At 42.5% G+C, this 26,385-nt stretch overlaps 2 protein-coding genes across 9 annotated transcripts in view; both read left to right on the forward strand.

The window, feature by feature from the left end:
* rxfp2a (relaxin family peptide receptor 2a) overlaps positions 1 to 6,723 on the forward strand; it is a 30,621-nt gene extending 23,898 nt beyond the window's left edge. For 5 of the 6 annotated variants that reach the window (XM_070983831.1, XM_070983835.1, XM_070983832.1 and 2 more), the window contains exons 16-20: positions 1,134 to 1,279; positions 1,979 to 2,074; positions 2,977 to 3,145; positions 3,793 to 4,011; positions 4,190 to 6,723. In XM_070983831.1, the coding sequence (XP_070839932.1) occupies positions 1,134 to 1,279; positions 1,979 to 2,074; positions 2,977 to 3,145; positions 3,793 to 4,011; positions 4,190 to 4,455 (896 nt within the window). In that variant the 3' untranslated portion in view covers positions 4,456 to 6,723. Of the gene's footprint in view, positions 1 to 1,133; positions 1,280 to 1,978; positions 2,075 to 2,976; positions 3,146 to 3,792; positions 4,012 to 4,189 lie in introns of those variants that run through there. The other variant, XM_070983836.1, reaches the window with a different exon arrangement.
* An 11,899-nt stretch (positions 6,724 to 18,622) lies between these two features.
* Positions 18,623 to 26,385, forward strand: part of fryb (furry homolog b (Drosophila)) — a 47,909-nt gene continuing 40,146 nt past the window's right edge. For 2 of the 3 annotated variants that reach the window (XM_070982358.1, XM_070982360.1), the window contains exon 1: positions 18,626 to 18,900. In XM_070982358.1, coding sequence (XP_070838459.1) covers positions 18,654 to 18,900 — 247 coding nt within the window. In that variant the 5' untranslated portion in view covers positions 18,626 to 18,653. Of the gene's footprint in view, positions 18,901 to 26,385 lie in introns of all 3 variants that reach the window. The other variant, XM_070982359.1, reaches the window with a different exon arrangement.

Here is a 26,385-nt window from a genome sequence, read left to right on the forward strand (position 1 = left end):
AGGTTGGGTGGCATGACAGTATATATGGTACGACTGGAGAAAAATGTGCACTGGGAGAGATTTGGCAACACCATTTCTACTGTGGGACCCGTTCCTTAAGCAGTATTTACACACTGTCATTCACAGTATACTCACTGCTGCCCTGCTACACAGTGAGCGAGTGGGTGTGTGTGACATTGCACCCAGTGTAACTGCTTTGTGCTCTTTTCTGTTTGCCAGTAAATTGCTTTCCACTCTTTTATTGACATTGCTGATGCATCCAAATAAATATGAGGTTGATGGCAGCACAAAAACAGTCATCATTACGGATGAGTCCACCACCTCCACCTCCACACTCTGCTGAGGCGCCACCCCTCACCTAAACCAAACAGAGTATTTCCCATAAGTGAGACGGCATCTGACACAGACAGAGGTGCTACATGCGTGAAGTGCAGCTCTGGACAATGTCCAGGACTGATTCTTCAGACACTGGCCCAAGCTCTTGAGCAGTGATCTTTACAATCAATATTATTCTCTTATTCCTAAAAATATTACTATTGTTACATTAGATTGAGTGGTGGTGGTATATTATTCCAGAGAAGTGCTCGAAAGATTTATTAAGTCAAGGAAAAGTTCAGTAGCTGTCATCAAGGGAACATAAAGGACATGATGGAGTACATGGAAAAATAAGGCCCTCAACACCAGTAAAGTTTTCAAGACCTTGCATTAAGATGTCAATGTCCAGTGCCAAAGCATCAGAGTCCAGAGTTCCTGTAGTTTTGGTGCAGTTGGTACAAGAAGATCATGAGGTCAGTTGGCTGGCAACCACCTTTTCAAACACTTTGGACATGATGGAGAGACTGATTTACTGTTGTAATTAACCTTAAGGGTAAAGGTTGGGTCTTTTTAAAAATGGTGTAACAGCAGCTGTTTCAAAGGCAGTGGGAACGATACCAGAACTAAGAGATCTATGGATGATGTCGTGAAGTGGGTTGTCTATCACAATCATGGTGGCTTCCTTGAGTTCTACATTACACACACATCTGCACACAGCCACATCGCATGTGCGACATTACTCTTTGGACGGTAGAATTAATGTTTTGAGGTGTGTGTGTCTCTGCATATGGACTAATTTTTGTCGCTGTCTCTTTCAGGTGCAGACTGCCTCATGGGTGTGTACCTTTTTTTCGTTGGAGTGTTCGATGTCAAATTTCGCGGGCAGTACAATCGTAATGCCCTGCTCTGGATGGAGAGCATGGAGTGTCGGACCATTGGATTCCTGGCCATGCTCTCCTCAGAGGTAACATCCCACTCATAACCACACGCACAAATATGCATAGAAACAGAACCTCTGACACACAATAAAGTGCACTCACTGCAATACATATCCAAGATATATCTGTAATCTTTCTTAAGCACTTAAACCTTCTTAATCTGCTGATCCCATATCAGCCATTGCTGAGACACTGAAGGGAAACTTTTGTTTGTTTACAAGAAAGCTCCACAGGTCACCTTAACTTTATAGATTTTTCATGTGTAGTGATCGAATCAGTGCATCCTTAACATTTTGAGGATGTTAACACACAAAAACTGTTGACTACTTTAATTAATTGACAAATTTTGAAGTTTTGAAAAATCTGTCAGAAAAGACAAACAGTAAACAAACTTGAAGGTTGTTCAGAGGGTAGTATTGATTTTTCTTCCAAGTGTTGTGCAATGAAGACATTTCTTTTAGCTGACTCAAGTCTCAAATGGCTGGAACAAAAGCACTTGAATGCACCTTGAAGGAGGAATTATCATTTAGTTTTTGCTTGAGACTGCATAGTTCACACTGAAGTCAAATGTGCTTGAGCTAAATCCACTGTCTGTGGAAGGAGAAGAATCGATCTGAAAGCTTATGGTGTGCTTTGGAAAACGGTCGGCAGCGGTGTTACTTTGATTAGTTTATTAGTTTATTAAACACAATGCTTTAAAATTTAAAGTGAGTGTTTTCCCTCAGGTGTCTGTTCTCCTCCTGACGTATCTAACTCTGGAGAAATTCCTGGTCATCGTCTTCCCCTTCAGCAATCTGCGCCCAAGCAAACTTCAGACTGGGGTGAGCAAATACTCCTTAATAGAGGAAAAGTGTGTGCTGAATGTCTTATTTTGACATGAATTTAGTTGGATCCTTTTTGTTGTTTGGTGCTGTTTCTTTAGAGATGTCCGACATTAAGCAACACAGTCTTTACTGCTTGCTTCAGTTAATTGGTGTGTAAAATAATCGCACAACCTCATGGTGTGAAAACATCGGATTTGCTCTTCTGTTGTAGTTTTTCTTGAAAAGAGTGAGGTGTATGTGTTCTGCTGAGTGCTGAGCTAGAATCAAATACGCAGCCTTAGCTGTTGCTGCCTTAAGAAATAGATGAATCATATTGCAGAGAAGATAATTACTATTAGTAATGTAGAGCCAGAAAAGCTGTTTAATGAGTGCAGCATTTCATCTTTGAGGCACAGAGTGTTCCCAACACAACACAAAAAAATCTATACAAATGACACTGCAGTAATTTTATGAATACAACTAGATCAAACAAAACTGCTGTCAAGTTGGCTCATCTTGTGTGTGTGTGAAAACAGCTGTTAATGGGGCATCCAGGTATCTTACCTGGTAGAGTGTGTGCCTCGTGTGCTACATCAGTGTTCATTCAGTTCAGCTTCTTAAAATGTCGTGTTGATGACCACATAGAAATTGCAAATGATAACGTAAAAAAGATAAAGCGCACGAGTATTAATACATGTATGAGGATACACGTGCTTGAAATTACAGAAGCAGGAGAGCAAAGTCAGTCAACAGGACACAACTAGACTGAGCTAAATGTTTGGAATAAGATCTAGTCAATTAAGTGACAATGAAAGAGCGGAAATCAAATGAGTCATCAATTATCTTAAATCACGCTCAGTGTGGGTTTTGAAGAGTACCCCGTTAGACGTCCTAACTGTGTTTGTTGCCCCCGCTGTAAGGTGGTCCTGGCCTCGATCTGGCTACTGGGGTTCATTATTGCTGCTGTGCCTCTGATGAATGAGGACGTGTTTGGAAACTACTATGGACGTAATGGGGTCTGCTTTCCCCTTCATTCTGACAGGCAAGAAAAACCTATCGCCAAGGGATATTCCACAGGCATTTTTCTGGGTAAATTCAATTTCTTTGTTTTTATTTATTTTTTGTTTTTCACGACAGCTCATTTTACTCATTTGCTAATTTTTTAGTTTTTATCAACGTGCGACAGATGGCATTTTATTTTCTCGTCAGCTGTTTCGCACCTGATTGCACCGCCAAATCCCCTTTATCCAATCAATGAAGCTGATGAAACATTCATAAAAGAGAGATAAAAAAAAAACAGTGTAGAGTGATCAAATGCCCTAAACGCTGAGATTAAGCGCTGAGCTTTAAATGAAATAAAATAAATAGATCAAGAGCGATTTGATCCCATTTTAAGGGGTATTGTTACTCGTTAACAAACAGAGCAGGGATCATCACTGCACCTTAGACTGGGATATTACACAGCAAACACTATGGCTCCATTAGCAAAGCACAATTAGTCTGGGCTCTTATTACCCAATCTTCTCACTGAGGACTTGTGAAAGTCTACCATGAATGATTTATAGTGATATTTTGTCTAAAAGGGTGCCAGCATTTACATCACTAGGCTGTTCAAAATCTGAAATAATTCACGAGGTTTGTTACAAGCATGTATTGACACTTTACTCTTTAAGTAAAGGATCGGAATACTTCTTCCGCTCGGTATTTGTGTGTGAATGGCATGCGCCTTTCTTTAGGTCTCAACTTGCTGGCATTCCTGGTGATCGTCTTCTCCTACTCCAGCATGTTCTACTCCATTTATAAAACTGGCATCAATGCTACAGACTTGAGGAGCAGACTGCACAGAGACGTGGCCGTGGCCAACAGGTTTTTCTTCATAGTGTTCTCTGACGCCCTCTGCTGGATTCCCATATTTTTGGTGAAAGTCCTCTCACTGTTGGAGGTGGAGATACCTGGTAAGGAATGAAACCGCCTTGTGTTACATTTACATTGATTCAGCATTTCATAACTGAGTTATCTTGCCGTAAGTGTTCTGCTGTTTGAACCCTTTACTTGTGGAACAGCATAATAAAAGGCATCCATATAAATATACTGCTTAAAAATCTGGACATTTTTTCTCCCATTCATCTTTAGGCACCATCTCCAGCTGGGTTGTCATCTTCATCCTTCCAATCAACAGCGCCTTGAACCCCATCCTGTACACCTTGACCACCAGCTTCTTCAGAGAGCAGGTGGAACTTTTACTCTGTCGCTGGCAGAGAAGACACACCTTGAAAAAAGACCGCAAAAGCCTCACCTCCTCCACGATCTTAATGGAGAACCCACGGGTTCCTTGCTACCAGCTACCGGCCTACCTCCAGCAGGTGACACTGACCACAGCAGACCCTCGCTACGCCTGAGGGAGGCAGGAACTTTCCAGGAACTTTGTAAACTCAAGGGTCGAGGGCCTGTGACTGTTTACATCTTTGGGCTGTGACATGACAGCAGCACTGGCATGGTTCAACGAGGCTGACCTCGCAGTGGAACAAGATTAAGGCTCAATGAGCTGTCATCATGCTGACGTGCTCCACATTTGTAAAAATGACCACAGTTGGACGCTTTTGTCCAAATCAGTTGACAGTCTTTACCCCCACACAGGGAGCTCTTTAGGGTTCAGCGTCTTGCTCAAGGTGACTTCGACATGTGGGCATGAGGAGCCAGGGCTCAAACCGCCAACCTTACGATCAGCAGACGCTCCGTACCACTCGAGCTACACTCACCCCAATGCTTATGTGGCCATGCATTGAAACACAGAGGAGGAGTTGGATGGAAGGATAAATACCATCACATCTCACTACCACCCTGAGGATGATCAAAATGAACTAATAATGTCAAGTCAGGCAAGAAAAGTGCTTATTGTACTTCTATAGAATACTAAGTGTCCCACATACAGCACTCTCTACATTCCTAACCCCTTGTCATGTCAGAGTATGAAGCTAGAGCAGGAGAGGGAGCTGGTGGGGGGACAAGCAGCCAAATATCTCTTATCTCACAGACACTGTGAGATGAAGTGATTTAAGGATGAAGCTCATTGAGCCGCAGATGTAACGCTCATCAGACGCTGAGCTGAGAAGTGTGTTTGAGGATAAAAGGTTTCAGTCTCAACAAAAACAAGGACTGAGTCTTGGACTGCATAAAATGTGGCAGCTGACCATTGTCTGTGAAATTTTAATGCTGGTGTAATACAAATGCAAATCAGCAGTTGTATTTGTTTTCATTTAATGTGCACAAAAGCAAACACATTTGAGATTCAGATGCCAAAATCCTGCTTGCATTTTTTTTTTAATTTAATTTCATCTACCAATTAAAATGCAAATGCAAAGTCAATTTTACATGTAATTTTAATATCTTCTATGATTTTCACTTTAAAATGAAAAACACACTTGAAGTGATACATTTATGATGCTGTCAAATAATCTATCACATTTATTATGCTGTGTGCTTCATCTCTCTGTATTTCTGCTCCTTGTCTTTGCTTTTGTTGTCTTTGAGTAATTTCTCTTTGCTCCATCAAATGCTGGGTTTCCTTGCCTTGATTATATTTGTTCTTCTGTATTATTCCTTTTCTAGAGGCTCCTCTGCACAGGTATGTGGAAATGAAGCTGCAAAGGCGCATGTTTGCATTTTAGCATGATGTGTGATCATGCCGAATCATATAAATGCCACAAATGTTGCAACAAAAAAAATCTTCAATGGCATGTTAAATGATTATTCTTGACACAAATCATATTTCTAATAAGCCATGTTTTCCTTTAATTGATTTTGACAGGTTTGAATTGAAAGCAGTGAGAGTATTCAGTTTTTTCTATTAACATTAAACTGGGCTTTTGTAATGGAATAATATCAAAATGTGAAAATGTTTTAATGAATTAAGGCAGGATTATAATTACTATTACTACTATCAATAGTCACTGGCTGTTGTGCATCAGTTCTGTGCAGCAGTGGCTATTCCTGTTCCCCACTAAGTGCAAACTGATGCCTATTTTTGCCATATTTTTAATGTTCTTCTGATAAAAAAAAAGGATTTAATCAGAATTTTTCCTTACTTGTTTGTTTGCCATTGTGTACTGTACACTCCATCTGCATGTACAGTATGTGCTCACTGATCATGAATCTGCACCAATATGCTGCAGCATCTTGATACTGTTGAATCATACTTTGCTTTTGATCAGACAGCCTTATTGTGTGACATCTGGTTAAAGAATGCCGAGTTGAATTGAATTCATTAATTCAATAGACAAACAAATGAGCTTGTTTAAATCACTTGTCAATGTGCTTGTCAGGTGTCACTTGGACGGTTCTAACTTGAGTTCATGTTTCTATTTATACTTTTTTTATGCTATACTTTATATATATATATATAATATGCCTTTGTTTTTGCTGCCTTTTTATAAGTTGTTTTAATTCAGTGACAATCATCGACAGCCAGGTAATGATTAAAGAAGAACAAACTGAGGGAGGTCATACAACAGAAGAGAAGAGGTTGTGATGATTTTACTCATTTCTGCAAAGCTTACTAAGCAGTGGAACCCCCTCTGAAATAAAGACTATTGTTTCCTATTTTTCTGTGCAGATGTACATGTGTTTATTTTTGTTGTATAATATTCAGTACTGGAGACTTGTCGTCACTGTCTTTGTTCTGCAAATCATTGTGTTTGAGTCAGGTTGGTGACACCAGAAATGGCTCCTTGAATGAAATAATAAAAAAAAAAATCAAAACAAACTTGAAGCACATTTTAACATTTTACCCTTTTGTGTTAGCAATAGGGCTGCACAGTGGTGCAGCAGGTAGTGCGTGTGCCTCACAGCAAGAATGTTCAATTCCTGGCTCAGGCCTTTCTGTGTGAAGTTGAAGTTCTTCCCGTGCATGCGTGGGTTCTCCGGCTTCCTCCCGCAGACCAAAAACATGCTCATTAGGTTGATTGGTGACTCTAAATTGCCCCTAGGTGTGAGTGTGAGTCTGAGTTTGTGCCCTGCGATCGGCTGGCGACCGGTCCAGGGTGTACCCTGCCTCCCGCCCGTTGACAGCTGAGATAGGCTCCGGCCCCCCGCGACCCCGAAAGGATTAGCGGCATAGAAAATGGATGGATGGATGGTGTTAGCAATAAGCTTTCTGTTAATGCTACCTATAAAACAAGCAGAAAAACACCAGCTTATGTGCTCAAATGCATACACTGAGTTTCTTTCACTGGGTATTCTGAAAAGCTCAAACATGAGGGCAGTTTTATATTGATATGCAAAGTTAAATGAATGTCTGCTAATCTGCAGGACAGTGCCATGCTAGCCTTGTGAAACTACATTTCCCATGAGCTATCAAAACTTCATGAGCGCTATCAATTGTTTAACACTGCCATGCAGTGGTGGAAGAAATACCCAGACTTACTTAATTAGTAATCAGAATTATAAAAGTAATAGTGTCAAATAAATGTCTTCCAAAATGTAGTAGAGTCTAAGTATAAAGTAGTATAAGATACAAATATGTCAGCAAGTAAATCATATGATTACATGTTAGATAGAAATGTATGCAGGAAGTATGAGTTAAAAATACTGCATTAAGAGGTTTCTCAGGTAACATCAGTAGCATAGTTTAACTGGGTTGAAAAATAACTTGAAAGGGGCTGATTGATTAAAAACCTAAATTTACATATTACTATATGCTGTACTCACCAAATAAGTATTCACAGTATGGTGGTATGCTTACTTAGAATTTCACCTAATGAGATATAGATAAGTGATGGTTTGGAAGTTTGCATTGTAAACCTGCATTGCATTGTAAATCGAACAGTCTATTTAATGATGTTTTTAAAAATCATATCAAAAATCAACAAATATCATGCAGTGTCTTTGTGCGGCTGCCTGTGGTAAATCCATTGGTCATCAAGCTACAATACGTCTTTCCAATTTTCTTTCAGTTTTCTTTTACAGCTCCTTCATCACTTGATTTGACCGCACCTGCGGCGCTCAGCATCCTTCCGTGGCAGGTGTCCTGCCCTTGGACCAAGGTGCGCCCCTAGCGACATCTTGATGGACACCGCCGCCCACCAATAGGAAACATTGCTTGCCTCAGTTTCCAGAACCTCAGCATCTGATTGGTTGCTAAGGGCGGGGCCCTGTCATCCGGAGCAGTAGTGCTGTCAGCCGGGGCGGCACGACTCCTGGAGGAGAGACACAAGAGGGATTGATGAAAACAAGCCACTAAATCACATAAACAAAGAACCCGTGCCAGGAAATGATCTTATAGCCGCCGAGGTCGACGCAGAAAAGGTACCGTGCAGTTTAATGTCGCATTCGTGCTGTGTCTGGTGGTGTTTAATGCGTCTGCGTTGATACAAAGGCGACCGAGCAGTGTCTTGATAGAACATCGATATAACTACCACCGGGGCTCGTATTAGCTCGTCGGCTACCGAGTTAGCTTAAGACATAGCTGGTTGTAGTGGTCGACACCCATACGATAAAGAAAATGTGGCTCATCTGTACATGCTTCCACGGTTCCTTGGGAGCAGTCGTATACAACGAACAATGCCGCGTTGCTTTGTGAGGCAGATTAGCTAAGCAACAGTCTTCATGTTAACAGCGACGTTGATTGTAAATACACTCGTGATGGCGCTGAAAGATAAGATGCTACACTGCATATTAGCTGCCAGCTAAGTAGCTTACATTAATGAATTAGTGAAGCCACAGTTGCTGGTTGCTAGCGAATGCAGTTCGTGGGCATAAATAAAATATAAAACATCTCGAAGGGTCACAGAACACATGAAGGTCTCCCAGTCCCGGTGCCTGTCTGATGCCATGTCTGAGCCTCTGGACCACTCACTGATGGGATGTGTTTCCTCATTGTAAAGATGGTTGCACAGTCGTGGTTGGTGGATTAAAACACAGCCTACAAATTGGGAAACTTGAATTGGTTTTGGTCCAGTGGCGCGCATCATCCCGCCTGAGTAGCTGTGCGCTTTATTATTCTCCAGCTGAGATGCTCAGGATTCAGCTTGAGCGTTTTGTGAGAGAAAGTCAGCCTTACGGCATCTATTATTGACACACACTCTCATACAGATACAGCCAGACAGCAGGCAGCACCACTACTGTGGACACCTCCGTTTCTTGTCATCTGGCAAAATGGAATCATGCAGGGCCACAATTTAAGATTATATCTATTGTCGATTAATCTGTCCGTTATTTTCCCCATTAATCGATCAGTTGCTTGGACTATAAAATGTCAGCAAATGGTGATCAGTGTTTCCCAAAGCCCAAATGTTTTGTCCACAACCCAAAGATATTCAGTTTATACTTTCACAACAGAAGCAAAGAAACTAGAAAATGTTCACATTTAAGAGGATTGAATCAGAGAATTTTGATCAAATCTATTATCAGAATCGATTGATGATTCATTTAGTAGTTGACATATAATCAGTGCAGCTCTAGAGTCATACATGTTGATTTATATGTATATTTTTTGACTGTGTCGCGATTAATATTTGAATATGCTGCCACATACTTTACTGAGTTTGCCGTGAAGTTAATGAGCAGGTATCAGGATGATCGTTCCTCTTCTCTTTGCATGGTTTTCCCCTCCAATCTAGCCTGTTCACACTCCTATTTTAGTCCTCCTTTTTCCTCTCCCTCCCTCCCCCCTCCTTCCTCATGACTCAATCGTAGTCCTCCTCCATCTCTCCAGCTGTTTGGCACAGCCAGTCGGCAACGGCGACCCAGTTAACTCCATTGTTCTGTGTCTGGACTTACGCTACGAGTAACACACACAGGCAGCACGTCATGTGTGTCACAGCGCTGTGCTTTTGTGATGCTTTTCTCCCACTCATGCATACACCCCCAACTTACAAGTACCACTAGTATCACTAGCCTATTTTTTTCCTCATCTAAGTTAAGTTACTGCCTTTATACTTAGAAATATTTTCAAAAAGTTGTCTCTGGTTGATTTACATTCAAAAGAATAACTACGGCATGAATTCAGTGGAGCCACATAATGCTAAAGGGTTTTAAAGAATGTGAGGAATTAGGATTTTCTACTGACTTGGCTGTAGTAATCTTTTCTAATCGCATGTACAATATGTTGGTAAGCATGTGGAGGTGTGTTCTAATACACTGGATGGGCCACTGGGCCACCATCGCTGGTACAGTATGTACCAGTAGAAAATATTCATTCATTGCAGAGGGCAGGGTCTCTACAAGTACATTATTTTTAGGAAAATCCTGCATGGTAAACCTTCAAAAACTGGAGTTTGCTCATTCTTTTCATTTCCATGCAGTTCAGTGTAATTGACATCAATTAATCAACACGTTGCATGTTGATGTTGTGTCAGAACCTTTAAAATAAAAAGATCAGCAAGGATCAAGAAAGAACAGCGTTGACTTTGTGTTAGCCACCGTGCATTATGTAGTTCATCCAGTGGGGATTTTACAGGGTCAAAGAGTTCCCTTAACCCATATAATCCTTTCGAATCCTTGGCACAGAGCATTAAGAGTTGTATAGAGGGGGTCTCCTTAATGTCTGTAGCAATGGTTGAGCTTGCTTAAACTGTACCAAGCGTTTGTTGAGAGGCTGTTTAATCCCGTCAGTGCATACGTCTGTGCACTTGAGATCACATGTCACAAACAACAGGGCCATCTGGATGAATAGTGAAATGTCTCCTCTCGTGCAATTACCAGTCCAGTGGATGGTTTCACACTTCGCTTGACATCTTACGACCTGAGTGACTGAGATTAATGTAATCAATCTAAAGTTGTTTTTGAGCCTCATCCTCATGCATGAAAGGAGCAGAAACTGGGGTTGACCACCCACACTGCGTCCCGACTGGTGAACCTCTGTCGACCGGTCCGCTATCTGTCTTTCCTCGCTGTCATCGTTTCCATAGATACCACCCAGCACCTCACTCCCACTGGATTACATAACCTGGTGTTTCTGCCAAGCACACACAAGTCCACACATACACAGAGACATTGGCGCGTGCACGCACACACACATGCTCACATTCCTCACCATCACACCCCCTGTCTGATTTTGCCTCAGGTGCACTGGTGATTAGTGCTCATCATATGGGCAAGCTCTCCTCTGTGATATTGTTTAGAGAGCCGCACAATGATCATTCACTTTAAATGAGCCTTGTGTTTACATTTTTCCATAGAGTTTTGGTAGAGGAGGAATTTATCTGAGTGGTGTGTTTTGTTTGTGTTTGAGTTAATTGTTCAGGGGATGTTTTTTCACTGCTGATGGAGCTCTGAGGCTGTTTGCTGATGCATTAGTCTGCACATTAGAGACCCCTGAGATAGTGTTACATAACACAGCTCTATGTATGTATAGAAAGGCCGATGGGCATGCTGTGTGTTTGTATGTGCTCTTCCAATATTTGTGCATGAATTAATTTATGTGGCCGTGCATATTCCCCCTCCTTCCTTACAGAATGTATAATAAAAACGGTTTTTAATGTCAAAAGATTAAGTAAATTAGTCAGAATTCGAATGAATTTTATCTTTTATTTTCTCAGAGCTGCCTTTCTCCTCCCCAAGTTCCAGTGAACTTGACTGTCACTTTGTGTAACTGTTCAGATCCCACTGAACCCACCAGCAGCTTTCTTTTAACAAAGTCCTGAAAATTACAATATTTTTCATTGATTATCTTTGGATTTTCACAATTCTGACGGTCCTTGAATGAATCCTGTGTGACGCATGCTTCCATCAGGAAATGTAACCAAAATTTCATCAAAATTGAACCATTTGCTCCAACAAGATCCTGTAAAAAATATTACATTCTGCACTCCTCAGCACAGCTGGGTAGCCTTGAATGCCATGTCATGTGTCCAGCAGTCACCAAAATTCAGTTAGGTTAAGTTGATTTCAGTGAGGAGAGGACAAGAGAGGTCGTAAGTGGAGGATGTAAAAATGTAAATAGTAAAAATTATGTATATCTATAAATGTATGTGTGTGTGTGTGTGTGTGTGTGTGTGTATATATATTTATCTACATAGATATAGAGTGAAGAGTTGGCTGATACCCCTCTGGTATAATCAGCTGGCCAGAGGAGGAGATAGAAGCCACTGATATGAAGACAAGGAAGCTTTAGGGTTTCATCCCAAGTCCAGCACCCTGAGACTGTACGCTATGTGGACTAAGGGAGGTCAAGGACTGGTGAGCCTCTGTCCAGGATCAAACAACTAAGATCCAGGAATACATTTTGAAGATGACCCCCAAAGATGAGCCGTTAAGTGAATACCTCAGGCAACAGAAACCCGATAATGTAGATCAAGATCCAGACTGACAAGATGGTGGTGGCTAACCAACCAGGCATCGTGTTGATAGACAACAGAAAAAGCCTGTAGTGATAAACGTAGTGATCCTGAGCGGCAGCAACATCTAGAAGAAGGAATACGAGAAGCTTGAAAAATACCAAGGGCTGAAAGCTGAGCTAGAGAAGATGTGGGGAGTAAAGGCAACAGTGGTACCAGTGGTAATCAGAGCACTGGGGGCAGCGACCCACAAACTGGGAGACTGGCTTCAGCAGATTCCAGGAACAACATCAGAGGACATATAGGACTTACAGGACTTACAGTATATTTTTTCAGTGAAAAATGAGCCCACAGTGAGTTAAAATGTGACAGGAACAGAAAACAGTGCTTGGGGTTGTGAGGGTTAAGCAGGCAGCTAAACAAAAAAGTGATTTTCCTAACAAAGGAAGAGTGGTGTCTAAAAACAAACACACCATAAATATCATCTGAAAGTGTCTTCAAAACTGCCTGCCTGGATCAGGTATGTGACTAATTGCATAAGCAGAATTATTGTTTCTGTAATGGGCTGAAGGGGGCACTATTGTACAGCCTGTGTGAAGGCCTGACGACGACAGGAGATAAAACAAAGGTGAAGGACATTTGACGGAAATTATTGTTACTACTACTACTGTGATCACTAGTGGCAGTATTCATAGTTGTAGCAGTTGTACTATTAAGCAATTTGGTAGGATATTTGTGTGTGTGTGTGTGTGTGTGTGTGTGTGTGTGTGTGTGTGTGTCTGCATATATGTGCTATGAAATTGATTGGGAGGGAGGGTTCAAGGCACATGGGGGGGCTGGGGGTTATGTTCATTGAATCAGACATACTGTGGACCCATACTACTGATGTATGAGTATTGAGTTACATTACAGAACACTTTTTTAGTCCAACACCACACACTGCCATATCTACATTCATGATGTCCACGCACATGTTGAAATACACATGCTTCTACACAACCTTTCTGATCCCACACCAAAACTCATACACAACAGGCCAAGCCTGTTTACACATGAACATACACACCAAACCATAGCCAACAACAAACATCCTGGCCGCAACCCAAACACAAGTGTAAATCAGCGTCCTGTCTGTTATTATCACAATGCAGCACTCAGAAGATAAATATCTTACACACTCAGAGACAGGGTGGTGCAGAGCCGCGTGTGCCCTGCAGCACTCACTTAAACAGTGCTATTGGATTCCATAGTGTGGCATGCAGGGGAATGAGGACAGGTAGCAGGACAGGTAGCTGCAGCCTGGCACACCAGCGGTGGTGGACTAGGAATAGTTAAAGATTAAAGGTCGTCAGGGTTTGTGGTCAAGGCCAAGGGTACAGCGGAAGACCGTGCATAATATTTATCAATGCCACGCTCATTATTTTTCTTCTTGCTTTTGCGTAACTCAGATATGGATTTCTGATACTGTGTCTTCATTTTCACACTCATGCATGCTTCTTAGTTTCGCTTATGACACCATTTAGAAACTCACAACGTACGCACAGCGTGATGTCATTGACGAACAATGCAGGTGATGAGTAAATGTCAAATCGCGTCACAGCAGTCGGCGGAAGTGCAGGACAGTGACCAGTATTGTTCGGCTTGTTTTAAGTACAAGGTTTGGGGAAAAAAACAGATACAATTCAGGCTTTTATTCTAAAAACTATTATATTGCACTCCAAGAGTTACCCGGGCCGCAGCCCCCTGGCCCCTCCGCTTCCGCAGTCTGTGGTTAGTTGGTACATGCTTTAATCAACGAAGCCACCAAAATGTCCCACTAAATATAGTTTTCATATTTTCATTGCCGCTGTTGTTGACAAGTACAGAAAGTATGTACTTGATCATATCATTCTCTGAATAGATCTCAGGCTTCAACTGGGAACAAAAATGGTTGCGATGCAAAGCTGCATTGTTTGCTACAGAGAGATTGTGGTGAGGCACTCCTATCATTCATTTTACCCTTCATCCCAGTGAACCCCTGAACTGGAGTTTTGCTGAAGTGCATAAGCCAAGAGTAAATTTGTTTATGTCCTCTGTTCTCCTGTTCGACCGGGTTGCTGAGCAGCATGTGGGCTAATCTGTGCAACTGTTAACGTGACAACATATTTGAGTGACAGGAGAAATAAAAGGTTTTTTGTTGTAGGAGATGTCTCAGAGGGCGCAATTTACGTAAATAAGTGGAAGGATCGTAGAAGTGGTTAGTGGGGTGAGGTTGCTTTAGAGTCAATTTTAAATGAAGATAAAAGAACAAGACACATACCTGAAAAAGGTGTGTGGCATCTGCTGATAGTATCTTGTGTAGTATGCCTAAAGGCACAATTCTTGAAGCAAATGTAAACCATCAGGTAGCTCCACTCAAATTTAAAACAGGGCCACTACTAAATTCATTTCCAGGTCTTTTACAGACTAATGCAAGATAGCAGCTAAATTGATGAAGTCAGTGGACGATGAAGCAGGTTCAGATGAGGAATGAAAGATTGTTAATGATAATAATAAAAAGCCATCGTGGCACATTCCTCGCGGCTTCCTTCTGACCTCGGCCATTTCTGTGTGGGAGAGGAAATAGTTTTATATTCCAGACAGTATGTGAAACTGGTTGGCACCGCTTTGTCTCAGAGAAAGACGTTATCCAACAGTGATTGGTATGATGATCAGTTGGGGTTTGGACAAAGAAAGAATAAAAGGCAATAGACAAAGAAAGAGTGAAGGGGTGCTAAGATGGGGGGGGGGGGGGGGATCATAGTTATTAAGAAAGATTTGGTGTTTACCCAGCTTTTCAGGCTCAAACCAGGCCATGACCCTGTGGCTGGTGTCTGTTTGGGTGTGTTTGGTTGTCCCAGTCAACCGGAGCGTGTCTGTGCAGTGGGTGGAAGGTGATGCTTCGCTCATCGTTCACATTCAGGCTGATTTATGTGCAACATCTGCTTACCAACCCCAGAATAAAATAGGTTAAGATAATAAAAAAGGAATAATTATGATTATCGGTGATGTATGAGGCAGGAGTATTGACCTCCAGGGATTTGTGTGTGTGTGTGTGTGTGTGTGTGTGTGTGTGTGTGTATTTGAGTAATAAAACGGATTTATTAGACTTCCTGTCCTATCTTGTCAGCGGTGCATCTACTGTATCTCACATCAGTGTTATCAACTGTCTACTCATACGCCTTTGAAGCCATGTAAAAACAATCAATAGAGCAATTGACATTAGAGTTAAAGAGCGCAAAAGGAAGAATAGCTGGGATTGTCATGGGCATATGAAGAGAGAGGCTGAATGTCATTGACCTATTGAGTATAAACACAACTGACTAATCAGGTCATGCAAACAAGAGAGCGACAAACCTGAGGAGCTTGTCACAGAACCCCAGCGGAGTCCATTATCATCCATCAACCACTGTGCAGCCAGAGCCAGCCAAAATATCTCAACTGTAGTTTTCCATCAGCGTGTTGTAGATTAACATGCACAGGAGATTGATAGGAGACAACATGATTAAAGAAAAACACATGTGGTTGAACAGATTTCGATCTTTGCTCATTGTCTCTACCTCGTGTCCCACCCACCATCACCACCCCAGCACCCTACTTTTTCCTTGTCAACACATTCCTGAAGATGATTGGTTAATTTGTTTGTTTTCTTTGATTGGTTGGCCCGAGTCGTTAGCTAATGAAAGGACGAAAACAATCTCCTGTTTGTCTGTGTGTTCCTGTGTGTGTGTGTGTTCATGTGTGTGTAGGACTAAGTGAGTCTGTCTTAATACTTGGCTGTTGTACTCCCCCAGGGGACGGCACGCCTCTCTAACTGACTTTGGCACCGTGCCTCCCTGCGCTTGTTTGCCACCCTTAACCATTTCCTTGACAGATGGCTGAGGGTGAAACATATTTAAAGAAAACTGTGGTGAATTATTTAAAATAACAATTTAAACATCTGACTTTGAATAGTTTCTGCAAAGAAGTAAGAAAAATTCCTCAGTGTCTTTTATTTTGTATCATTGTCTTTAGAAAAATAGAGATTTAATTGATTATTTTAAGACCGGTCAGATGTTGTGTTTATATATATTTTTCTGTGTTGTCTGACGAATGTGCGACCACTGGCACAGTAGCAGATCACAGAGTATGCACAGTGTCATGTTTGCATTATGTGTGCTTGAACCTGTGTGGTGGTCTCTTAGAAGAGGATATGAAAGTCGTGTTGTTATCAGACTTACACACATGAGCTCTTGGGTGAGGCGCTCAATGGAGCTGTCATGACAATAGTGGCATAAACAGCAGGAAGTCACCTCAGGGTAGGTGCCTCCTGAGAGATACTAAGTGCCATTCACCTACAGAGACAGAGAGAGTGAAATACAGGATTAACTGAAGCGTATTTGACAGAACAGAGTCAGGGATAAAGAAAATATACAAGTGATGATTGTTTAAGAGCAATCACCTTGAAGTATTTATACTGCTTTAGTGTGCCTGGTGTGTAAAAGGGCCTCGTTCTGTTGAGCAGTTTTTTGTTCAGCAGAATTGTTTTTAAAGTGCTGAGGGAGTGGGCACTTGTCTTATTTCAGCATTGAGAGTGATTTGGCAGCGATACAGGCCCACATGTAATTAGGGCCAGACCAAAACAGTGCACTGTACTTCCTGTGAGATTTTTTTTGGAGATAAGTTGCTGGGAGGTTTAGGGTTTTGAGACCTAGACTAATTCCTTCCCTTTTCAGGATTGGCCGTAGGAAGTTTTTGTCATCAAGAGTAGCCGTGCTCTGATGCAACTTTTTCAGTTCCGATACAATACCTGAGCTTTGGGTATCAGCTCGTACTGCGTCTGATACTAGAGTTTAATTAATAAGCTGTGTGCTTCAGCGAGACTGAGATCATTCTTTTAGGTGTGAAGCAACATCAGGCTTGACTTGAACATCGCTTTCCAAACTTTGTAATACAAAATGTAACAAATAAAAATATAGATTTAAATGTACTGAATTGTTATTTATTTAACTAATTGCATCCAATACCAGATTGTCTGATTGTCTTGATACCCAATCTGGCTGTTTGAGTCAGTGTCAGACTAATATCAGTATTAGTATTGGCAACTTAAATCAAGACTGACTTTAATCTGGGTCTTTACATCATGACGTTGTACAAGCTCTTTAGTAAGTCAGAAAAGTATTGAAATGTATATTTGTCTCACTGTGGGGGCAAACTACTTGACAGAGTTTCTCTTTGAAATACATCTGCAAATCAAGAACTGTGAACTTTCACAAAAACACTCCTTGTCTGTTCCTGCTCAGGATTCTTCCTGTTTGTGTTTGCCGTTGTTCCCCCCTTTGTAAAGGGGTGTGTCTACCCTCAGTAATCCTACACCATTAACACATTGAGGTTACTGTAACTGGCTAAACAGCCTCGACCAGTGAGTACAGGGACTCTAACTCTAACTCTTACTCACACCCACATGCCATGTGTTGGCTGTCTGAATCAAGCAGCTGCATGCCATTCAGTTGTGCTTTACTACTATGAGAGACGGAAAGGATGAAACAAGAAGAAGGAAACAGGTGTGTGAGAGAGGACACAAGTAAGAAATAATTTTTCTATTGCCAAACATTCCCTCGTGACAGGAGGGGGGAGGTTGGAAAAATCCCCAGAGAGAGAGAAAAAGAAGACGGTGAGAGGGAGAGGGGATAAGAGAACCACCCAAACTTCCCAAACCACCCAATCAAGCTGCGTTCTTGGAATTGGATCCCTCCCTTGCTCACCACCTGAGAGCAGAGAAACAGAGCGTGCCTCAGAGACTCAGAGGAGTGAGAAAGAAACAAAGAACAGGTGAGAGCAAAAACAGCCAGGCACATAAGGAGAAAGCTGAACTTTTACTGGAAATAAGATTTCCTCTCAAACAAAAGAAGACACGGAGAGGGGTTTTTGTTTTGTTTTTTTTAAATCCAAAGCAAGGGAGTGAGAGAGGGACTCTCAAGGGGAGAACCTGAACTCTCAGGAAAGCTGTGTATCTGTAACAACAAAGCAATGAGCTCACCGTCTCAGGATTGAATGAACTCGACATAAAGAGAAGAAACCCTTGCGAGAACAAGCTGGATACCAAAATGTGGACAAAGAGGAGATGAAGAAAATGAAATCAGGGATTTCTGCCTGAACAGTAATTTTATTTTTTTCCAAACTGTTGCTTTCCTGGAACAAGTCTTTTTTTCACCTGTATTTTCCTTTTCTTGCTGAGTCTACAGTTGAAACATCATGTAGTGTCTCCTTGGTAGCTCTGAGGAGGGCCAGGTGTTGACTACCAGGAGCAGGTTGGTAGTGGAGACATGTCGCTAGAAGATGTAGGAAGCACTGCCAGCCTTGTTGCTGAAAGTGCCGCTTCTGACCACTGCAATGGCCACTCTCTGAGCCAATGTCAGGACCGGGACCTGGGAAACCAGAGCCAAGGCCAAGATGGGATCGTTCTGGAGCGTATTGCCTCTCTGTCGTTGGACATGTTCGACCCCAGCGATTTCACCGGGAGGTTTACAAAGATCCAGTCTCGGTCCAGAAAGAGGACAAGGATCATCGGAGGTGGGTGCAGACAAGCTTAGGATCTTTTGGTTTTTAATATTAGAGTGAACACAGCGAGATTAAATGGGCTTGAGTTTGTTTGAATGTTGGATGCTGGAAATGGCAGAAAGGGCTTGCTCTTTTTTAATGCAACCTGGAATTTTAGAAAGTTTCAGATCTCTTACTGCCTCTTTAGACCCCCTCTGTCTCTCTATAACAAGGTTCTTCTTGGCTGTGACTTGAGAACTTGACACTTGACAAGTGTCTTTGTTGTGGCTTTTGTTGACCCTGTGAAAAGGGATACCTTCTGTGTTTTGAGAAAATTTACTCCACTAATCCTTATTCTACAGAACGGGGAAAAGACATGCCTTTGTGGTTCTGGCCTCACAGTATTTTCTTTTCCCCCCACACTTCTCACCCTTGCTCAGCTTACCTTAACTTCTGGGGATTTCATGTCCAGACACTTCCAACTATGGGAGAAAACCAAGACCTGAAGTTGTCGGTCAAAGTATAACAGAGCTGGGCATATGGCTTCAATGACTCATTTACATCAAAATACCTCATGTATGGAGTGTGCAACATTTTACCAGGCACAACAGCAGTAGTGTCAGGCATGAGTAAACTTAGCAGGTACCATTAAATGGCATGAGCAGGCTTGTGTTTTACAGTATTTTGAGACAGTATTACAGTTGTATTTCATCTCCTGCTTAAGCTCCCAAACTTTACACACTCAAGACACACTGTCACGCAGTTGATTTATGGCCTACCTGTGCCTGAACTTGTAACCTTTTAGTGGCAGAATGATCTGTTTATCTGTATAACGTGCCCTCTGTCCTTGTCGGCTCTGTTAAGAATTACAACAGTATCAGTTGACCTCTCAATGGACAAACAGATCCAGTGTTTCTGTCTATCCCTGGAAAGCCAGTTCAAAGTCAAAAGGAGGCCTTACACATTAGCTCAGTTGATGCTATTACATTATCTTACATTCATGACCTTTCCTCTCCTCCGAGGTCACCAACATTGCAGCACATAATAGTATGGAAGGAGCAGTAGATGTGTAAGGCAAAGTCAGGATAACAGCATATTAGGGCGAGAAGAGCAGAAAGGTTCTTGCAGTCATGTTGTATCTGACTATACATTTTTCAGTGGGATTTGGCTGCACTTCAAAAGAAGAGAGAAGTGGGCGTACGGTGAAAGGGGAAATCTGGAGTGAGGTGGTGCCTGTGTAACCAAGTACCACCTGCACAAACATGTCTTTCGGGAAAGCAGTGACCTCTCCATAAATGAGCACATGGGTCATGATGTTTAAAACTGTTGGCACAAGAAATGCGCTGGATTTGAATATTCTGGAGCTTCTGTGCTGTGATAGTGTGCACGACTGAGGCTTTGATGTAGAGGAGACAGGTATGCCTGGCATCTACTGACACACATTGATCAACCCAGCTGTGTTAAGGAGACACCACTGTGTGAACTGTGAACCTCAAACAGCCCCTCTGCACTGTGCTCATCTGCTGTGTTATGATGGACTAGTTAACACCCACAACCACGTGTCAGATGAACATATAAGAGAGATAGATAGTGCCATGTGTTCTCATTCTCAGATGTGGTTTATGTGGTCGAGTCAGTGGGATCTAGAGCTGAATTATTTACTTAAGTCATCAATTAGGGGAATGAAGGAATTTGATTGGAAGTCATTTCTAAGCGTAAAAACACAACATTCCCTATTTCCAGCCTTTCCGGTGTGTCAACATCATGGTGGCAGGTCATATCAGCTGCCGCTAATTCATGTTAATTCTGGGCGTGACTTGATGTCAGACCGAAATAAAACTTGGCTGCTGTCTTGTTTGCGTGCAGTCTGCAAGCCGGTGTCTGCACTCAGCCAAAGATTGTTCAACATGACGTGAATGTGTGTCACATTGTGGGGACTCAAAATGCAGGTCCCCATAATGTAAATCATTAAATTCTAGGGTGAAGATTTGAGTTAAGGTTAGGTTGAGGTTAAGGTTGAGGTTAAGGTTATGGTAAGGGTTAGAGTTAGGCAAGTACTAGTTATGGTTATGGTTAGGGTAAGTCTCCAGGAAATGAATGGAAATCTATGTAATGTCCCCAAAAGTGATGAAAACCTGCTGTGTGTGTGTGAGTGAGAGAGAGACCATGTGTGTGTGTGTGCCTGCTCCGGTCAATAAATTTTTATGCAGCTGCTTAAAACGCACTCATAAGACAGAATAAACACGTCTTTAAATTGAGGTTAATTGGAAAGCAACGCAGTGCATGTCTTGTGTTGTTGTCCTTGTGCATGTATGAATACATATACATTTGTGTGCACGTACGGCTGTGTGTGTGTGCGCTGTGTGTGTGAAGGAGTCGCATTCCAACAGCTGGCATGCCCAGGCCCCTGCTCAGAATGTGAGGAATCCTAGGAGCTCCAGAAGGGTGTGTGTGTGTGTGTGTGTGTGTGTGTGTGTGTGTGTGTGTGTGTTTTCATGTCCATGATTCTCATTTTTGAGCTAAACAAATGTGTCATTCTGTGTCAAATACATCCCTCTTCTCATTGTTGGTCACCAATTTGAATAGATTTCCATATCTTGGACATGAGCTGCACTCAGACAAAAAGGCACACACGTCTTTGTCCAGCCGAACAGCTGTTCCCTTTTCATAGAGAGAGCATCTCTGTTGCATTTAGATCATTTGCCAAAGAGACAAACGGCATCTTAATTTGGAAATTTCTATTTCAAGAAACGCGTTACTCCGCTTTGCCCGCAGCTTTCCCCCTCACACAAAAACATCATGTGTCATGTTTAGTTTGCCCATAGATAACAGCAAAAACTTTTTTGGCATTTATGGTTTATGTCTAATAGTGACAGCTGGAGAGAGAGACATAAAGGCAGGGGGAGAGAGAGGGGATGACATGCAGCAAAGGGCCTCGGGCTGGAACCCAGGCTGCTGCGCTACAAACCCAGCCTTGTACACACGGTATGTGCTCTATCAGGTGAGCTACCACAGCACTCCAGCATGCCTAACTTTGTAACCTAATGAGAAATGTGAGAAAATGGGTCAGCAAAAAATAATCCTTGACACTTCTCTTGAGCAAAAGAATAGCAGACGCAGAGACGAGGTCACGATGGGGTTGAGATAACAAAGACCAGAGCTCAGTCGAATAGTGTTTCATAAGAATCTTTACTTTTGTTGCACCAGCAAGGAGGTCATACATGGGAAACTTTTGGATGTTTGGACAGTTACAGGAGAATATCTTGAAAGTCATTTGGGTTTGCTTTTCTGTGATTGTCAGAAGGTTAACACAAAGGCAGAAATTGTTATTTGCTGATACTATTTGGCCCAGGACTGTAATGAGTAAGCAGAAGTTGCAGGCAGGAATAGTTCTGCGGTGGCTCTTTGCTATATTTCTCCTCCTTTGAGATTAGACTGTAATTGTCTGTTAATGTGAACCAGGCCATCCTGTGCTCGGTAGCTCTCCTGTGAGCTGCAGCTTTGCGTGATGCTGTATCTTCTGCACCTTCTACTCCCCCTCTTCATATTTTCTCTCCCCCTGCCTCCGTTCTCCCTCCCTCGCCTATTCACATGTCCTGTGGCACTTCCGCAGTTCATCGAGGGAATTACATGATGACCCTAATTATCCACTTGTACTTCCACTCTCACTCACCCAACCATAGCATCACCACCATGATGGCCATCATACCTTTCTGCTTAGACAGGCAATTGTGAGGACAGCCAAGGGAATATGTGATGGTGTAAGGCGGAGGGAGAGGGTTTTATTTTCTCTAACTATTGTCAGAAACTATGCTTGAGTTCTTAATCGTCTCTCAAGAATTTAACCACAGCAGTACGCTGCAAGGTTAATGACCACCGCAAGCAAAGTGCTGGTAAATGTTGGTGTTGGACATTAGAGCTACTTAAGAAGGGAAGTAACAAAAACTGGTTGGAGAGGTAAATGGCCCTCAATGTTTAAAAGACACAGTATTTTTCCATATACTCCAAAAGCCGTCCATTGCTGCAGCACCTTCATGCACCCTCTGTCTCGAAGACTCAGTGTTTCTGCCTGTCTCTTTAAGGCTCCCCTCCCACTCTGATTGGTCTGCTCTCACAGGCCTGAGCAGGCACCGCCCACCATGTCTCTGCATCAAATCATTTGACATTTTGCCAAACCATTAACTCATCTGAGCAGGTTGCCAAAATTATTGACATCGTATAGAAATTACTGCAGATCACACAGACAAGTTAATTACCAGTACAGCACCTCCCTATGTCAAGGCACTGCTGCCATTTAATCACCTGACATTTCATCACCATCATCTATTTCTGCTGAAACAAAGGTACTGGTTCGAGCTCGACCGATAAATTGTCCTTCCCAATATATGGGCTGATATTAGCTTATTGCAGATACAGTGTATTCGTAACAGTGTATTTGTTGGTCAATAAGTAACTATAAGTTGCATTACAGAAATGGCAAACCAATTTTAAAGTGATTTGGATCACTGCTGCCTGATATATTGTTGCCAAATTTCAAATTCGTCAAATATCAAGTATCAGTCAGGCTGTAGTACTGTTACATGGAAATTCATAGGATCCTTAGTATATACGTGATTTTTGAAGACCAAATAGCAGTCCGTCTTTTCTGTCCAGTGAGCGTCAGAAGCAGCAGTGTGTTGTTGTATTTGTAATATGATGGAGGACTGTTTAGGACAGCCTCCTAAGCCCCTGTCCATGACCACCAACACAAAACTCAAATATAACAGATTGGTTACAGACAGTCCCAGGTGGAAGCTGTTAGGTCCCATCAGAGAAGGTCTCTCAGTTGTTCATTGTGTATGAGTACTTCCAGTGTCTCATCTTATGTCTCCAAAGTGCCCTTTTAATATCTTCGTTAGACTTGGCAGTGTATCAGAGAGTCTTTCATCTTCTCTCAGATACTGGATGTTTTTTTGTCTAACACAAAAGCCCAGTGGATTGAGTCATGTAAAATACTATCTGTCATGGGTTTTTAGACGTTTACTCAGTGAGTTGTTCGGGTATACCTGAAAGATGAACATCCTACCGTACTCACACACAGTGATTGCAGATAAACCAGTGGACTACCACGGGAATTTAACTACAGGTTGAAAATTGTCGGGACTGAACAAGGTGGACTGCCACACATTATTGCAGTGCTGTCTGTCTTTGACTGACAATCCATTCTCGTGCCTTTTGAGGTTGACCTGGGATAAAATGTCGTATTCTCCCGTCCCTATTCTTGCGTGTACGCACATTTCTCGATCCACATTCCCACCAGTTGGTGGCAGTAATCCACTATAACTCCGTTTGTCAACCACCATAAAAATGAAGAAGGTGAAGAAGAAGCATGCGCAGAAAGAAAACAGTGACCTTGTGAACTCCAGTTCAACAACATTTGGCTGTCCTCATATGTTGTGTTCTTTCAAAGACAAATCATATAAATGTGGGTCATGGCAGATCATGTCAAACATGCTCAGTCAGTGCACACAGTCCATGTGGTCAAAAATTTCTGTTTGCATTTGGACGTCTGCAAAGGGATCCTCGTGAATCCTTGTGGAAACGCCAGCGTGGAAAGTGTGAATATGGATCTGTTAAGTGGTCTTTAAGTGAATTAATCTAAATTAAACTGCATCAGGAGACAAAAATAGGATTTAAAAAAGTCTCCCCTCCATTGCCTGTGGCAGTTTCACTCTTGACTACATTGCATACATTTCACACTCCTAATTTGAACACTTATTAGTGTGCACTGTATAGTAAATAGGGAGCGATTTTGTAAAAAAATCACAGAGAAAACATAAGACTGAATGATGTTAAGACAGCTCCAGGAACATGAGTCATTCTCTTCTCAGTTTAAATTGTGCATTGCATTGTGAAGACAATAGAGTCCTCCACATACACCACACTCAAAAATCAACTTAAAGTCGTATGCAGGCTGCGCACACTTCATACTCAAACCTCGGTCAGAATATTATACGCAGTGTGGCATCAGACACATCTGAGCGATGCCACTGACCAGTTATTATTCCTGGCTTTTCCTTGCTGCTAACTCCCTTTCAGTGCTTCTCTTGGCTCTCATTGGACAAAGCGGGCTTGCAGCATGCTCACTCAGCACTTATTGCACGACAGAGCTGGCCAACAATGATCCGGAAACATTACATTACTGCCCTTGAATTGTCTCATCTGAATTTCTCCAGTATCCCTCCTCCCACTATTTCTTCATTGTCCCTCACTCAGTATTTTCCTCCCTCCCACCTCCCCTCCCTCTGGTCTGTGCGACCCCCATGTGCAGTGCTATCCACAGCACTGTATGTTTTTCTCTCCCTCCCTCCCTCCCTCGCTCGCTCGCTCTCTCTCTCTCTCTCTCTCTCTCTGCTTTTGCTCTAAGAGGATTGGCTGCTTGCGTCTACCAACATCTGTGTATCACTGTCCTGAGAGAGCAAAACAGAGAGGGGATGGGGGGTGTTAGCCAGCTAGATAGCAACACAGCGCGCAGGCAAGGCTGAGTGCCGCTCTCTTTCTCTATCTCCTCTGACACACACGCACTCTCTTTCTTGTGCACACACACACAAACAAACACACACACACTCAGCAGCACACAGCCGCAACATCCGCATCGCTGGCTGCCCACCCGCATCCCTCTCTCCTTGTCTCCTAGTCTTTCTCTCTGGGCGCGCACTCCTCTTTCTCTCACTTGCTCCGGCCACAACGCCCCATCCTGCCGTCCTGTCCCTCCTCTGCTGTCTGTCACCGTGGCGACATAGCCTCTGCAGCCATGGCGACCAGCCAGCAGGATTCAGGCTTCTTTGACATCAGCATCAAGTCTCTGCTCAAGTCCTTGGGAGGGAGTGAGTACAGCTAATACATCACAGTTGTTGTTGCTGGTGTGCCAAACAAATGCGTGATACGGTCTGACTGCCGAGTCCTGCAGTGTGCGAGCTACTCTGATTTTGTTTGTTAATCTGTGTGTGTTAGCAGTGGATGAGACTGAAAAACAGACAGTATACAGCATGATCCACACTGTCAATATTTGGCAATGTTACGTAATAGAATAATGGAAGACGAGGGCTTGAGAGGGATAGAGACCTGCTCCAGGGGTTAGATGAGGGTAAATCTGGCTCCTCAGCAGTTTTCTATATGAATTATACAGCACATTACTCAGCAAAACAAGAAGTCTGTCTTTGACTGTGTTTTAATCTTTGTTTGCAGCACTAAAAGGGTGTCAAGCTCAACCAAAACTCTCCATTGAATATAAAACTGATCAGTGTATTTGTATGCGTTACCATTCTGTCAGTCCCACTTCATGTGTTGTTTACAGTCCGACAGATTCAAATCTCTTAATCAGTAAGTGAGTCAGTGTTTACCAAACAGAAGGTAAAGGTACTGTACATCACTGTGGGGCGGTCTGGGATGAATGCCTAGCAGCATCATCCCAGACTGGACATACTGTACTTCCACCACTATCAGTAATGGCCTTGTGAATCTGAGACATTACAGCAA

This window comes from Chaetodon trifascialis, chromosome 16, assembly GCF_039877785.1.
Source record: "Chaetodon trifascialis isolate fChaTrf1 chromosome 16, fChaTrf1.hap1, whole genome shotgun sequence".
Classification (NCBI taxonomy): domain Eukaryota; kingdom Metazoa; phylum Chordata; class Actinopteri; order Chaetodontiformes; family Chaetodontidae; genus Chaetodon; species Chaetodon trifascialis.